Below are 16,112 nucleotides of genomic sequence, written 5' to 3' on the forward strand. Positions count from 1 at the left end.
TCGTGTGCATCAAGCAGCATAAGTTTTCTCCTGCTGACATATGTCTTCAACCTCACTATGCAACCTCTTAATAGACACTGTTCTACAGGAGGTGAACTCATTGAATTTTGAAGTTAAAGTTAACAGAACATTTCTTTTTAATTTTCAGTGTTTCAGAGTAACACTGATCCTTGTCTCATACACAACGAAACCCCAAAGAAAGACGTCAGACACAGTTGACTAGTGAAGAAACCATCCCTTTATTGGTGTGAAGCAGTCCCATCCAAGTCAGGGTCAGAAGGGTTAGAAACAGTCAGTGCTCAAACAGACCAGACCAGACTTTCTCCACACCCTGCTGGCTATAGTGGGGGGGGGGGGGGGGGGGGGGGGGGGGGGGGGGGGGGAGTCGTACTGGGTGCAGACGTTTGAAATGCTGCACCTAAGAAGTGAGAGGGGTTCCACAGAAATGATAAAAAAAGACTCCAAACCACGTTCACTGCTTTTACTGAGACACTAGAGTAGCACCATATCTCTCTCTCTCTGGGAGGTAGGAAGGGTTAGAGGGAGCAGGTGTGGACATACAGTGTGTGTTGTGTGTTTGTGTGCTTGTGTGCTTGTGTGTGTGTGTGTGTGTACGTGTTTGAAGGGGCGGAGGTGTGTTTACCGAAATCACAAACACATGGGGCAAAACTCTGAGGTGGGGTTGTCGAATCACATCGGTGACAGACAGAGAGAGAAAAAACAATGGAATCTTTATTTTTATTTTTCAGACAAATGCTTCCGATAGCTTTAGGGGGAGGAGAGCGTACGTGGGCCACAAGAGCTTCTCCTCCTGTGTTGGCTTGTTGGTTTGTTGCCTCCATGATAACCACCAGTTTACCACGGAGTCCTCGACCATGTTGTTGCAGCTGCAGCCCCGGCCGCAGTGTTCTCACTTGGCGTTGGCGGAGGTGCTGAGCATTTTACGGATCGCCTGAACGATGGCGTCACGGTCAATGCCAAAGATCCGGAGCAGCTCCTGGGGCTTCCCGCTGCGTGGCACCTGGGACACTGCCAGGCGCTGGACGGTGAAGCCGGTTTCGTTGACGACAGCCGAGCACACAGCCTCACCCAGACCACCTGAGGAATCCGGAAATAAAACACGTCACAACTGTGGCTTGAGATGTTCAAGCCTCCACACAAAGAATGGGAACAAATGTCTTCCTTTCCTCCACCCTTTTGTCAAATCAACTTTCTCACACCTCCACAGAAGACTGAGCAGTGGAGCGATGTGATGAGGACTGACAGGACTGACAACGCCCTCTCCACTTTCTCACTCCTCTACCTCGATGCTCTTCTGTCTCACCTTCCCTCCCAGAACCCTCCTCTCCCTTCCCTCCTTTCTCTCACGCTTTGTTTTTAACTTTCCCCTCCAAACATTTCTCAGTGACAGAGTGATGCAGAAAAGCCGAAGAATGAAGAAAAGGGAGTGATTATTTGTTCTTTGTCCTTCATTAGTTGAACATGAGCACAAAAGTGAAAGAGATGTGTTATGTCAAGTTTGCACTATGAATATACCCAAGATGCAACATGTGTTGCTGTGTGATGTTAGAACTAGAATCCAACACAAAGCTGAAACAGCTGCTCACTGCTGATAAAAATATGAAAAGTATAAAAAGTGTGAAGAGGAGGATTTTCTTATGAAAACATGTAACCGCGTGGGAAGGGTTAAAAACAGAAACTGGCTGCAGCGATTAAAAGCTTCAAACAGCCAACGTTAGAATATATTGCTTTAATACATAACTTCCAGCAAGAAAAAGTTATGTCTTATTGTTGATTGTCTGTTTATTTGTATGTAGGCAGGATAATGCAAAAATAACAGAACAGGTTTTACTGAAACTTCGAGGAAGGATTTGGGCCAAAAAAGAACCAACACTCTTTGGAGCGGTTTTGTTCAAGGGGGCGGATCCTAGAATAAAAATGTTTAAACAGCTCGGTTCTCTTTTGACTATTTTGTCAATCAGATGGAGGTCATCTCAAAGGATGGAGAAAGTAACTACATGTTAAAGAACAAAAACGCATACAAACCCAATGAAGGAGAGAAAGAGACAGAGGCACTCGTTTTTTTGTCATGCTGGTGCTGAATGTAGGTCAGCGTGAGCCCAAAGGCCAGAGCTGAAATTAAGAAGCCCTGACAGGCTCTCCCAGCTCCTCCTCCTCCTCCTCCACCCTCCCTCCCTCCCTCCCCCTTCATATACTGTTTGTTTTTCACATTTTCTGCATCTTCCATCCCTCTCTTCACCCACACAACACTCAACACAATGCTCTGCCATGTACCGCAGTAGTTTTTCTTCCATCCTGATTTTACGACACCTCAGACTGTCGGCAGGTGGACCCTCGTCCTTTGTTGCTTTGTGTTTTTTTTATTCATAAGGTGATAAACATGAATACATATGATACACAAAATGTCTCCTACTCCCTCAGAGGAGATTGTCCTGAGTATAATTGTGTATGATCATAAAATTCAGTGGATTTACAGCATTGAGACACTTAAGCTGGCTCTTTATATCGTGGAGCTGTTGACAAATGAACTTACAGAAGTTTAAAGTATGTGACATATAATTTGTCTCCCGCAACAACATTCTATTCCATCTCTAGATAATAAAGTAAATATTTGATAAATGATTAAATAATCATATTGGCTGCTTATAAAAAGGGGGAATGTGAAGCATAGTTTAGTAAAAATTTTAAAACTGTATGATAATATTTAATCTTTTGTCCCATCAGCACCACATCATCATTAGTATTTGGTAAAGAAACCAGTATCATGCAGACTTTTTTTCTCACAATATTATGACCTAATTCTCATAATATTAAGAGTATCTTCTCAATTACAGCTTTATTCTCGAATATCTTGTTTTTCCTTCAACATGGCCCTAAAACTCTATTGTAGTTTCCCTGATTGGTTTCGTTTGAAGGTTATTTTGTGAATTTGACAGTGTTGTCTCCCTCCTCACCTTCATAGTAGTGGTCCTCCACTGTGATGATGCGTCCTCTGGTTGCCCTGGCGTTGTCAATGATGGTCTTGGAGTCCAGGGGTTTGATGGTGAAAGGGTCGATCACACGGATGTTGATTCTCTCTGAGGGAGGAGAGGGGAGGATGCACCTTTAGCCTATTTTACACTTAGTGTTATAGTCGACTTAGTCCTCAGATATCATTAGGGTTAATGGAAGTCTTGACACACAATATGCTGGATTTGAATGCTGTGATGAATTGGATTAATTATAATTCATTTCTCTTTACCTTTCTTCAGCATCTCAGCAGCAGCCAGAGCCTCATGAAGGGTCACTCCTGCACCGACCACAGTCACATGATCATCATTGGTTTTGTACACAACCTGAGTAGGAGGAGAAGATTTATTTGTGTTTAGAAATAAAGAAAGTCAGAATGTGGTAACCATGATGACGGATGAAAACAGAAAAAAGTTACAAAATACATTGGTTTAATTCCGGTTATTGGATGATTCGATCGGATGGAAAGCGGCGACACAAACCTTTGCCTGACCAACATGGAAGTCCTCATTGCAGTTATAGATGATGTTGTTCTCTGGGCGACTTGTTCGGATGTAACACAAACCCTAGAAAGAATCAGAGAGAATCTACTCTTTAGTTTTGGGCACAAACAGTGGATTTGACATTTTTAAGAACAGGTATGAATGAAAACCTTTGTGTTGGCGGCGAGCTCCACGGCCTTCTCAGTGGAGACACCGTCGCTCGGGTAGAAGACGGTCGCAGTGGGAAGGGCTCTGAACATGGCCAGATCCTCCAGACCCATCTGAGAGGGTCCGTCCTCCCCTGAACACACACAGCAGCCAACCGACAGAAGTCAGGCACAGAACGACCAAAATGTTCACTGAAGGCTGGGAAATAAAGTCAAGTGGACTGGCATGCATTCAATCTGCAAACGTGGGCATGCAATATACCTGACGAGGTGGAGGAGAAGGAGAGAGGGGAGGAGAAGGAGGAGGAGGAGGAGGAGGTAAAAGAGAATCAGGCCGCTCTGTCGTCACCTTCATGACACGCAGAGATGGAGAATGGGATGGAGGGAGGAGGGGGGGAGTGCTGATACCAGATGTGAGAGGACAAAAAGAGTTTAGGATTCAGGGAAATTAAGACCAAGACAAGTGAAGAAGTGGAGAAGTTCAACCCACTACAGTGAAACCGGCGAAACAGCAAAGAATGAAGGATTTTCCACGGACAGTTTGTTTTAAAGACGAGTGCAGGTGGACGTTGCTAACCCCGGCTCATTTCTTTGTAACCGGGATTACGCAAAATCTACTGAAAGGATTTACATCGAAACTTGATGGAAAGTTGAGACATCAGCCAAGAAAGAAGTCATTCGCTTTTGGGGCGGATCCAGGTCATGTATTTTTCACTTTCTTTAACATTTGCGGGATAGGATGTGTTTTAAAAAAAATGTTGATAGCCGCACCATGAACTGTATATCTATGAGTGTGTGTGTCTAGTTGGGTCTAGGCGGAGGTATATGCTCTACTGCCGTTCTAGTCTGCAATGTGATGTATGACTGATTATATCAGGTTTTGCTTAGTCAAGGTTTTAAGGTACTTGGTGATGAAGGCAAAATAGTTATGTAATTTTAAAACTTATTAACAATCAGTCGACTGTTTTGGAAAATCCATTTTTTATATCCTTCAGTGGACTGAATAAGAAAAAATGCGCCAAACAGAATTTAAGAAAAAGGTTTAGTGAGAGGACAGAGGAGTCAAATTGAAAGTGGAGGAAATTATAATAAATCCATGTTTGCTGTGGTCAATATATTCTTCCACAATTTAAATGCAAAGAAAATGTTCATGACCCTAACTTGAAACCAGTAATGTCATGCTTATCTTCCTTTTCTCTCCATAATAATACCACATCAGGTCATTTCGATCAGATTGCCACGATTGGTGGACGGAGAGGTGGGCACTGACCAATGGAGACGCCGCAGTGGGAGCCGCAGAGGTTGATGTTGCTCTCAGAGATGGCGGCCATGCGCAGCTGGTCGTAGGCTCGAGAGAAGAAGGTGGCGAAGGTGCTGGCGAACACCACGTTACGGTCGCGCACGGCACAACCCATCGCCACGCTCACCTGCAGGAGAGGGAAGGGAGACAAACGGGGGGGGGGGGGGAAGGATGTGTGTGTAAGAGATCATCAGAGTCATAAGCAGAATTAGAGTTATGCAGAAAAAGCAGCTTTTATGAACATGTAGTTCAGACTCTGGAGTTTAACAGTGTCTAGTGGCAGCTACACGGTTAGTCTCCCTGTTCTGATGATATTTTTTTTTTGATCGCTGTAATGGACACAAACATTATTAACTGTACACCTCATCAATTTCCACAAGCGTCAACATGAGGTGGACATTATTTTAAAGTGAAGGTCAGACTTAGGGTTACATTTTGTGGTGTCATTTCAGGAGCTTTGATCATAATTTTCTTTTCTTATTAAGATCCATGAATTGAAAAAATGCTCCATCGCCCAGCAGTGTTAAAAAAATCCTGGATCTGCACCAAAAGCAAACGGCTTCTTCTCTGACTCACATCCTTCCACCAAGTTTCATTGGAATCCCTTCCGTTGTTTTTGTGTAATCATGCTTAAAAAACAACTCCAACTGTAATAACCCTCCTGTAATCGCTTTGGGGTTCATCTCTTGTGCAATAGTTTTCTCATCAGGTCAAAACAACAACAACAAAACAGGTGTCCAGTTTGACCTTTATACAAGGAGCTCTGACCTCCCCACATTCTCCTCAGCCTCCGCTGCTCTGCGTGTTTAGAGGTAATTAACAAAGGTTAACACGCCAAACTGAGATGAAGGTGAACACGGTGAACATCAAACATGCTCAGCCTCTATCAGCCGCTCTGCCTGTGTCCTCATGCCGACGGTTAGCTCAGCCTCACAGAGCAGCTCGTGTGGCTGTAACCTGCTATTCTGGTTTGAATGAGCCCCCGTACACAAACAGAGCAGTTTTACACTAAACACACTCACTTATAGTTTAACATAAACTCATTCTTTAAGATGCAAACCACAGCCAATAGGAATTCTACATGGTGAAAACATTAACTTTCAAATCGAGAGTGCAATATGAATTTTCTTTTTTAGATAGCCTTTTTGTCTTTTACTATGGTTCACCTACAGAAAAGAAACATCTGGACAGCTGTTACTACACTAAACCTTTTTTGAAATGTATTATAATTACATTATTCCCTGTTTTAGTGCCTTTTGAACTGCGTGTCTTATTTTCTCGGTTTGTGCTGTGGTTGGAAACCTCTCCCCTCTGTTTCTCACCATGTTCTGCTCTGCGATGTAACACTCCACGTAGCGGTTGGGGTGTTCGTTCTTGAAGAGCTCGGCGAAGGTGGAGTTCTTGGTGTCTCCGTCCAGAACCACCACGTGCTCGTTGTAGCGACCCAGCTTGGCCAGAGCCATGCCGTACGCCTTCCTCGTGGCCATCTGGTCACACGGGGACAAACGGATTCAACACATCAATGAACCTCTGCTGTTCATTACTCAGGGTTACACAACTTGGCCGTGGCCTTGTGGTGTCTGCCACCTCTGATCGTACCTTTTCTCCAGATTTGTAGCTGGGTGCGCTGGGCATGCGGATGTTGCGGAGGCTGACGGGCGACGCGTCCTCGATCGGCGGAGCAGGGTACAGACGCTTGCTGCAGCTGACGATGCGGCCCTGCAGCTCCTTGATCATGCTCTCGGCCATGTCTTTGGGCAGGGGTTTGCCGTGCCAGCCCATCTTATCCTCAGCCACTGAAACACACACGTAGACACACACCTGAGTACTGTTGCAAATCTAAAACACCTATTTTACTGATCATTGTATTATTCTGGTGGATTTCTTACAATAACCCCAGCAGGTCACAAAGAAAAACAAATGATTCAATGGTCTGACTCCTCAGTGTAGTGCAGATCCTTTATCCCCATTCAACCCTGCTGGCACTGGGAGATCCTCTGGCCGGAGCCTTTTAACTGTTCCAGATTCTCGATGAAAGACAAAGGGGGACAGAGCTTTGGGAAAGAAGAGCTCAGAGGCTCTGGGACATCCTGACCGACAGAATACTACAGGCTGCGTCGGCAGCTTCCTTTTAATCAAAGCTTACATTTTTTTTTTTGTATCACGATCCCTGTTTAGATTTTAGTTTTCAAAATTTTTATGGACGACCATGCTTATATGTACATTTTATATATATTTGTATTCCTTTATTCATTCATTGTTTTCATGTTACTTTTATGTATTGTTACTTAATTTGTGTTTTATGCGGAAGATGACAATAAAACACTTATCCATAAATTCTTAAAATCAGCAGACGACTAAATGATGAATCAACTGAATTGATTTAACATAATCCTGAAGAATTAGACACGTGTATTATCCTGAAAATAAAAAGTACATACACTCTATAAACCAAGTTCCTCCTGTCATCCTGCGTATACATCTCTTCCACATGTATGTGCATGCACGTGATCACATTCATAAGATAAACCATGGTCGTCTGTCGCACTCATAACAATCTTCTACCTCAGTGGGTCACAACAGGTGACTTCAGAGGTCAAAGGTTAAAATCATGTTTTACTTTCATCACTTCTGATAGAATCCTAGATAAATGAAGACTCACTCCTCTCTTATACATACACCTTGATGTCACAAGCGTGTTTCACAGACACACACACACACAGACATCGGTCACGCACACTCCCCCTTAACTCTTATCACAACTTCAGCACAAAGGCCTGTTGCTGTGAGTGAATCCTACACATTCTGAGGGATTATCAAGCTGCGGCCGCTGAATCACTAAAGCGCTTCCAGGATTACAGCGAGTTTAGCGCCTCTCTGCACCGACGACATTCCCCCGGCTCCGTCAGGGAGACTTCTGACGGAGCCGTTATTCCCATTCAGCCGTCACAATTTTACCTAGTCATCGTTTTTTGGAGCAGGTTCGAGTGAAATACTCATTGTCATGGTGTGTACTTTAAACGGCTCCTCATGAAACAGGTTATGTTACTGAGAGTTTGAGATCTAAATTTGAAAGACATCTGAACCCACAATAACAGAATTATGGAACATTTTAAAAACCTAACCAGCTCACACCCTTTTATACTTATATGACTTACTCAAGCACAGCACTTTTTAAACTAGATGCACTGAATGTAAGTTCTTAACATAAACATAACACATCCCAGGATATCACTGCACTGCACTAACTCATTATTACCTCCACCAAGGGGGTTATTTTTCCCCTTTTGGAAACAACCCATTACATGAATAATTTATGACACAATTGGATATCTATGAGTTTGTGATTGAAATGAAGGGGACTGTTGGGCCTTGGTGGAGGTCTGCCCTCAGCTGAGTGTGATTCTAGTTGTACCTGACATGCCCTTGCCCTTGATGGTCTTGGCGATGATGGCCAGTGGCTGGTGGCGGGGCTGACTCAGCACCTTACACAGCTCCTCCACACTGTGGCCGTCCACGATGACAGCCTGCCACCTGGGAAAACACAGAGATCAGACTTTCAAAGCAGTCCAACCGTTTCAAACACACAAAAACTGCATGCTGACAAAACACACAAATATGACAAAATGACATTTCACAGGAACTGGAATTAATCTGAAGGTTATTATGTGAACAATCCCATCACAGTTTCCTAGCGGTCAGGCTGATGTCTTATGTTTGACGGTAATTTAAAACTCAGACGTTTTCAATAATTGATATAAAACCAGAAAATCCTCAAAAGTACCAGCTGAAACAAGTTGATTTTTGCCATTTAGTTTCCTTAATAACAAATGATTAAACCATTTGAAGACATGCTTATTTGTCCCAATCTAGTAATTATTTAATATTTCAGCAATAAAGAGCACAACACTAGCCCTCCTGGCCACACCCTCCTCCTCTGACCCCCCCCTGCTCACCCGAAGGCCTCGCAGCGCCGCTGGTACTTCTCCACATGGTGCTGCAGCGGAGTCGGTTCGCTCTGACCCAGGCGGTTGATGTCCAAGATGGCCACCAGGTTGTCCAACTGGTAGAAGGAGGCGAAAGCCATGGCCTCCCACACTGAGCCCTCGGACATCTCTCCGTCACCCAGCAGGCAGAACACCCGATAGCTGCAAACAGACAGAAAGAAAGAAGTGAATAGACAGAAGCGATAAGACGTCTCGGCTCCTTTCTCCGTCGGGACACATTTCCTCCTTCTCAGTTTCCACCTATAGGGGTCGACGTGACAGATGACCCTCACACCTACACTCACACACAGACACACTCACACGCCCTACGCCCTCCCCCCCCCCCCCCCCCCCCCCCGCAATGCTCGGATCATCCTCGTTATATGCTCCCGTGGCATAATGACTTCTGACAGCTTTCCAGTCAAATAGACACATTGTCATTAGAGCTGGAAGATCGGCAGAGACACGCCGAATTAAAGCACGCATTCCAACTCCGAGTGCAACGAGAAAACACACAGCGAAGACTGAAAAGAAAGGGAGAGGACCAGAAAGAGAAGCGAGGTGGAGATGGAGCGAGGGAGGGAAAAGAGAAAGAGACTCGAGACTGGAGGGAAGAAAAAGACGACAATCCTACCTGTTTTACAGGTTTTATAAATTTTCAAATGGATAGATCTTTCGAATATTTTAAAAATCTTTAACAGAGAATAAACAAGTTAAATTTGGAAAACTGTCATACAACTATAGTTGTTAGTATTTACAACCAGACACAGTATAAAATTACACAAGTTTATTATTGTCTTCAAACGTCTCTAAAAGGTTCCGCTCCTGTGGAATCATCCTACACTGGGAGGCCGAGTCACTGTCTGGGAGGTTTGTCTTGAACCGTCCTCTAGTTATGCTGTTTGTGTGACAGAATGTGGGGACACTGCCGGGGGGACTTCCCATGATGCACTGAGCTCCTCTCGCCTCCTCTCCATCTGTATAAATTCATATCTCATTATGTTACTAGCTCTGCTTCTTCTTCTCTCCTCCTGTTGTTGATGTTTCTGCCTCTGGAGTCCAGAGAAGTGATTGTAAAATACCCCACACTGCTCCCATGATACTGCTCAACAACCACTACAACAATTACTATAATTAGTCTTATTATTACATTCATTATATGAACATAAAGACTGAGAGGAATCCAATTCAGGAGTACAGTCATCCCCCAGGATATTTTGTGTGTGTGTGTGTGTGTGTGTGTGTTTGTGTGTGTGTGTGTGTCATATTAATCTATGATGAGGTGAGAATTACCGATCATGATGGTGATGTCTCCCCTTAGAAACAGCCCCCCCTTACACACACACAAGCATACACACTCGCGTGCGCGCACGCACAGACGCACGCAAGTGAGCGCACGCACACACAGACACACAGACACACAGACACACACACACACACACACACACACACACACGTACACAATTTTTGAATGCTTTTATGAGATTATGACATACAAATTTAATCTTGATATCCCAAAATGTTTCGGGTCACACAGCCACCCCCCACCGTCTCATTGTGTCACCCACACCATTCCACACAGAGCCAAAGCACTTCCACTCGATACAATCTGTGTTAAGTTGTATTATCCCCTGGAGTCGGTGGAAAGTGTGAAGGAGCATGAGGGGAAACCCACGCCTGTGTTTAATCCAATAATCTCATACAACAGCAGAGTATTGAACCAGAGTCACACAAGCATGAAACAATGACTAGTATCAATTATTCAGCATCATCTCTGCACTGCTGATAAGTGCATGTGACGGGTTCATCCAGGCATCGCTTCTTTATTAAAACACACACTCACGGACCCTGAAGAAGTCTGTCTGATTGATTATGGGGATTCCTGTTATAGTTTGAACATGAAATGTGACAATATAAATGTTAGCAGGTGGTTTTATTTGCTGCTTTACTCAAAAGACATAATAAGTAGTTGATCTGGCAGTTCATATTGTTTATATATATGTGCATGTCTCTGTAGGAGGTGTTGATAAAGTTGAGTCTTGCGCCGATAGGCTGCAGCAAATTAGCATGCTCCTGCACATGCACGCACAATCACACGCAACGTATGCAATCGCGTGCACGTTGTGTTCAGTAAAATCCAAAGCACATGCATAAACCTAGTTCTTTGGGAGAGGAGATGAGGTGAAGGGGTGAGGCAGAGAGACGGGGGAGGAACTGTGCTCTTGCATGTGTAATTATTGGAGCAGAAACAATTGAGTGCACACAGAACGCAGAGAGAGCGAGAGCTAGATATCAAGGGCCGCCATCACAGACTGCAAGTCTGCCGTTCGCTGACCGACTCCGTTTCAATGTGTCGGCTCCGTGCAAAACCAGAACTGCCTTTCAGACCGTCTCCGTGTGTTCTGTGCAAATTGAAGGACAAATCCGTGCTCCTGAAAAGTCGAGGTTCGGCCCGCATGCTTCTGTATCACATCATCCTTCTGTGACAATGTGAGAGGAATGTGTTGTGTGCCTGTATTGGACGCAAAACTCCATGTGTCTATTGTTTGACTGTAACCCACATGGCTCTTTCTAGACCACACGAGAACAAAGGGGATATATGTGGACTGATCTGTGAGAGCAAATACTGTCAGCTCACATTCAGCTCAAAACTGCTTTACAGGCTCTTTAATATCATTTGATGTAACTGTGTTTGGACGTTAAATAGCAGCAGAATAAACAAATTATACTGATTTAATCTTTGAATAGATAGAAAACTAATTAGATCTCTTCTTGAGTCTCAGATTACAGATCAGATTCCTGTATATAGCAGATACAATAGACTGTACATTGCATGCATGTGTAGGTAAAACTGATCAGAGGTTAGCTCCACCGACTGGCCGCCTAAATGTCATCCCAGACCCGGCCTGTCACTTACTGTTTCACTAAAGCTCCAAGCTGAAAAGTCACATATCAGCATGCTGCATTGCAGTGTACATTATCATGCATAATTTCACATCGTCCACCTTAGTATGTGCAGATAGGAGCTGGGCTGCTGCATACGTGTCATGCGCATGTTGGAGGCTGTTTTTCTTGGTATGTGTTTTTTCACGTGTGTTAGTTACCTGGCCTTGTCAAAGTACTTCCCGGTGTACGCCATCCCACAGGCAGCTCCCAGGCCCTGACCCAGAGATCCAGTGGCCACATCCACAAACTGCTGCTTCTGTTTGGCACACACAATCACACACAAATGTATCTTCGTCTCCATAATGTAGGAGAGCTCAAGTTTGCAAAGACAGAAAACATGAAACACAGTGGATGGATTACTTTCTTATTCCATCTGCAAGGAAAAAAGCAGGAGCAGTTGGGACATAAGCTACAGTTGGTGTCTAGTGGGATGTCATTGTCTGCTGCAGAGGAGAAAGGAACCAAGGACGGACCATCTCTGTCACACAAGAACATCTTTGTCACCGTTTCCCTGCATGTACACAATGTGTTTTTTCTGTGTCTTCAGACATGAAGTGTGTAGATTTTTTGTCAGAAAGAAGTAAAACTATGCAGTATTTTACATGGAAAAGGCAAAAACTACACAAAGAATGTAACCCTGAGTTTTGTGCTGCAATATCCTAACTATTTCTAAACCTCATCTAAGCTACTTCTCACAAAATGCTTGTAAAATATCTCAGATCAACACACACAACATGTAGTGAACTATTTTCATAGTACTGAGGCACTTCTGTTCTTTTATTGTATATATGAGTTTTCCGATCCAGAACTTCCTGCAGGTGTGAATGTGACCTCACCGGCACTGGGTGTCCTTCCAGGATGGAGTCCACCTTGCGCAGGTTGAAGAGCTCGTTCTCCTTCAGGTAGCCGGTCTCTGCCCACACGGCGTACAACACAGGAGCTGCATGACCCTGAGGAGGCAGAGAGGAAAGATCGAAGGTCAGGAGTAGCTCATCCGTGTTATTAGACATGTGGTGCAGATCACATCATGGGGCAATTTAAACAAATAAGGGCAATTATATGTCCATCATCCCTAAAGTCATCCCTTCTTTACTTAGCTAGGTAGCTCCATAGCTTTGAGCAAAGCCAAATATTATTGGATATATATTGTTATTACGTATCTATTGTTCAAGCACATTGTGTCATTCAAAATAACTTAATTAAAAATTCTAAACAAATTATCATATTTATTAATATTTAATGTTAGCATATTACTATTCTTTTCTATTTAAGACCACTGAAAGTACAGGGGCCCTTCGGGGGCCAATCAGATTTCAGCTGGGGCTGGTCCCGCCCCTGGATCCGCCCCTGAGCACAAGCAGGAATTAACCCACACACAAAGGACCATCTCACATCAGTGCACTGTGCATAATTATCTATTAGCCCACAGTGTCAACACTCAGATGTTCCTGAATTGACGTGTCCATTTGTGTGGTGCTTGTTCCAGAGAACATTAATTAGATAAACCAGAAGTCCATCAACTACAACTTTAAATTTCATGGCATAGTAATAAATGTGGAACCACTTTATTTAAATGATTGTTTGGACTGTGGCAACACATATTCAAAATATGTACAAGCTCATGCATATGTTATAGCCTAATCTATCAGATGTTGTATATGATGCCTCTGAGGATGCCTCACAGTAACAAATGGATGTGTGTGGGCGTGCATCATCACCTTGGAGAGGATGAAACGGTCGTTGTTGGGGTTGCGGGGGTCTTCAGGTCGGTACTTCATGGTATGAAAGAAGAGCACAGACATGATCTCTGCTGTGCTGCAACATGATGTGGGATGACTGCAACAAAAGGGAGAGGAGGAGGAATAGGATCACACGTTAGGGGCCTCCTGGTTCTTCAGCTCAAATCTTAAGTACACAGAGACGCATGAGGAGGCAGGTGGACAGAAGGGACCAGAGGCGGAGTTTGACTCAACTCTGATTTAACTGGTTGATTCGTGCCCAACCAGCTGTGGTCAGAGAGCGAAGTGAAGCAGATGGCGCACTGACTTTATCAGGGTCAGACGGCACTAAGTACATACACAGTATCTCCCTCTCTCAAACACACACAGACATTTATCAAATAGTGTAAATACGTTTAGAGGATGTCTCCTTGGCTCACTTGTACACGTGCTGTCATTTATGAGTTTTTACATCTTTCAACCACATGCCACTGATACCTCACTCAGGCCTCCTCCATCACGGCCCTTCTTTCTTTACCATCCTCAAATGAAAATAATAAAAAAAGGTAAAAACCAGAAGGAGATGATGACCAATCATGATCTCTTCTTGATGATATAAGAAATTACTGTTTGATTGACAATTCTGTTGAAATATGAATCCACTGATTAAATGAAAAGAACACCTTTCACTCTCTGGTGTCCAAGAAAATATAAAAAGTATTAATTTGAAATAAATTAAACAAATCTGGTAAATTTCCTCAGAAAGTTTTCCTACTGGTTAATACATTTTGATTGACTTTGAATCAGCTTCTCAAGACTGGACGCAGATTTCTAAGTCTACTCATACATTCAGTCATTAAAAAACGTTTCTACAACTACTCCAAGATCTCAGTGATCAATTATCAATCACTGGAGAGAACACAGTACCAGAGGAAAGCCTTTGTGGAACACGGAGTATCAGATATTCAGGGACATGCAGTAATGACAGTTTCATATTTCCTATTATTTAAAAATAATTTGCATTCCATTTGTCACTTCGTGTTTTATTTTATAAATTACACACCGGACGTGTTTTGCCTGTTTGATTCCGGCTGCTGTGATCTGCTGCGACATCAAGATCACGCAGCCGCTGCTGCGGCAAAAGCGCGTTCGTGCGACCCCCGGGTTCCTTCCCGCTGCCTCCGCGCACCACTTGGTTGCACGCACGGCATCGTGCACCGGTCCGCTCTCCTCTGTTACATAACCAGTCACAGTGTGCAAGGGGTAAAGAGGGAGAGCGGACCACTGGTGCACCTGCAGCTGTTCATGATCGAACCTGCGCAGACGAGTCCGTTTGTTAAATAAGAGTCTGAAGGGAGCGAACACTTTAGGAAAAGTGTTAAATTCAGCTGCTCTCTGAAACTCGTCAACCCAAATCCAGCTGAGAAAATGACAGGCGCATTAACTCTTTACAGCGAACTCTTTATGGAGCAGTGCGTAAATTGCGCACAAGGCTGACCCATATCCATTTTACGCACAGTCAAACTAGTTAACTAGTTAAATGTTTCAGTTTACGCACTGCATGCATGACGCAAAGACTGCAAGACGCTGCTTCAACAAATCATTGGAGGATTTATGCTGCAGCTCCTCCTGCACGTTGTCTGCTGCGCACACTGTGTCCATCATGTGTTATTATCCCTCATTACGCATTTCTCCTCCTCTGGTGCGTCCTTCCATCATTAACAAGGGCAGTAAGCGTTTAGAACCTGACCCAGGACCCATTTGTTTTGTCCCACTTCTGTTCACCTGCACCTGCTGTGCCGTTTCACTTCTCCTCCTCTCTCCTCTTACCCGCTGCCCGCTGCAGTTGTCGCCTTGATGGAGTTGATCCGGAGCCGGGTGGCGATGTTCCTGAGCGCCTGCACAGTCTGCTGGTCTGGTTTGTGGTAGTCCTCCATCTGGCCGATGCACACGCACACAGGAGCTGGTTGAATAGAGTTAAGAGTTAAAAGTCCCCGGTTCGCTGTCCCGAGAATAAAAGGCGAGGATGAGTGTGGGTCGGACGATGTCAGGGGTTAAAAAGAGGCAGAGCAGCTGAACCTGAGAGAGACGCGGAGGGGAGGAGGAGGAGGAGGAGGAGGAGGAGGGAAGGGGCGTGTTTGCGAGTAAAGCCTATGGATATGGCTAATCTCGGGCTGAAGGGAGCCTACAGTTAGTCCACCGTGTCACGCAGGAGCGCAGCCAATAGGGGGGAGGCTTTGGACCGAGGCCATGGCCACACGCGTGCGGGCAAATCCACGTTCACACACGGTCAGCTCCACAAAGCATCGAGATTTCTGCAGCGACAGACACGGAGACAGAAGGACCCAGCTTTAAGTCAATAAAGAATTGTAGGCAACAGATAGGTAACAGTAAAAACACAACACTGGAGCAAAGATAACATCAATAAAAAGGATATGAAGAGTAAAAATAAGATTAAACCAAACAATATGAAATGATTGAAA

General features: G+C 44.3%; 1 protein-coding gene across 1 annotated transcript; it reads right to left on the minus strand.

The window, feature by feature from the left end:
• Positions 1-910: 910 nt before the first annotated feature.
• Positions 911-15,572, minus strand: LOC128442692 (transketolase). Its single transcript, XM_053425258.1, has 14 exons — positions 15,460-15,572; positions 13,630-13,747; positions 12,748-12,861; positions 12,070-12,167; positions 8,936-9,127; positions 8,395-8,513; positions 6,579-6,775; positions 6,302-6,466; positions 4,950-5,106; positions 3,683-3,813; positions 3,513-3,596; positions 3,263-3,356; positions 2,976-3,098; positions 911-1,098 (listed from the first exon to the last, which is right to left on the minus strand). The coding sequence occupies exons 1-14, from the start codon at positions 15,564-15,566 to the stop codon at positions 911-913; spliced, it is 1,887 nt and encodes a 628-aa protein (XP_053281233.1). The 5' UTR covers positions 15,567-15,572.
• Between the last annotated feature and the right edge of the window lie 540 nt (positions 15,573-16,112).

The sequence above is a fragment of the Pleuronectes platessa genome, chromosome 6, assembly GCF_947347685.1.
Source record: "Pleuronectes platessa chromosome 6, fPlePla1.1, whole genome shotgun sequence".
NCBI classification, from domain to species: Eukaryota; Metazoa; Chordata; class Actinopteri; order Pleuronectiformes; family Pleuronectidae; genus Pleuronectes; species Pleuronectes platessa.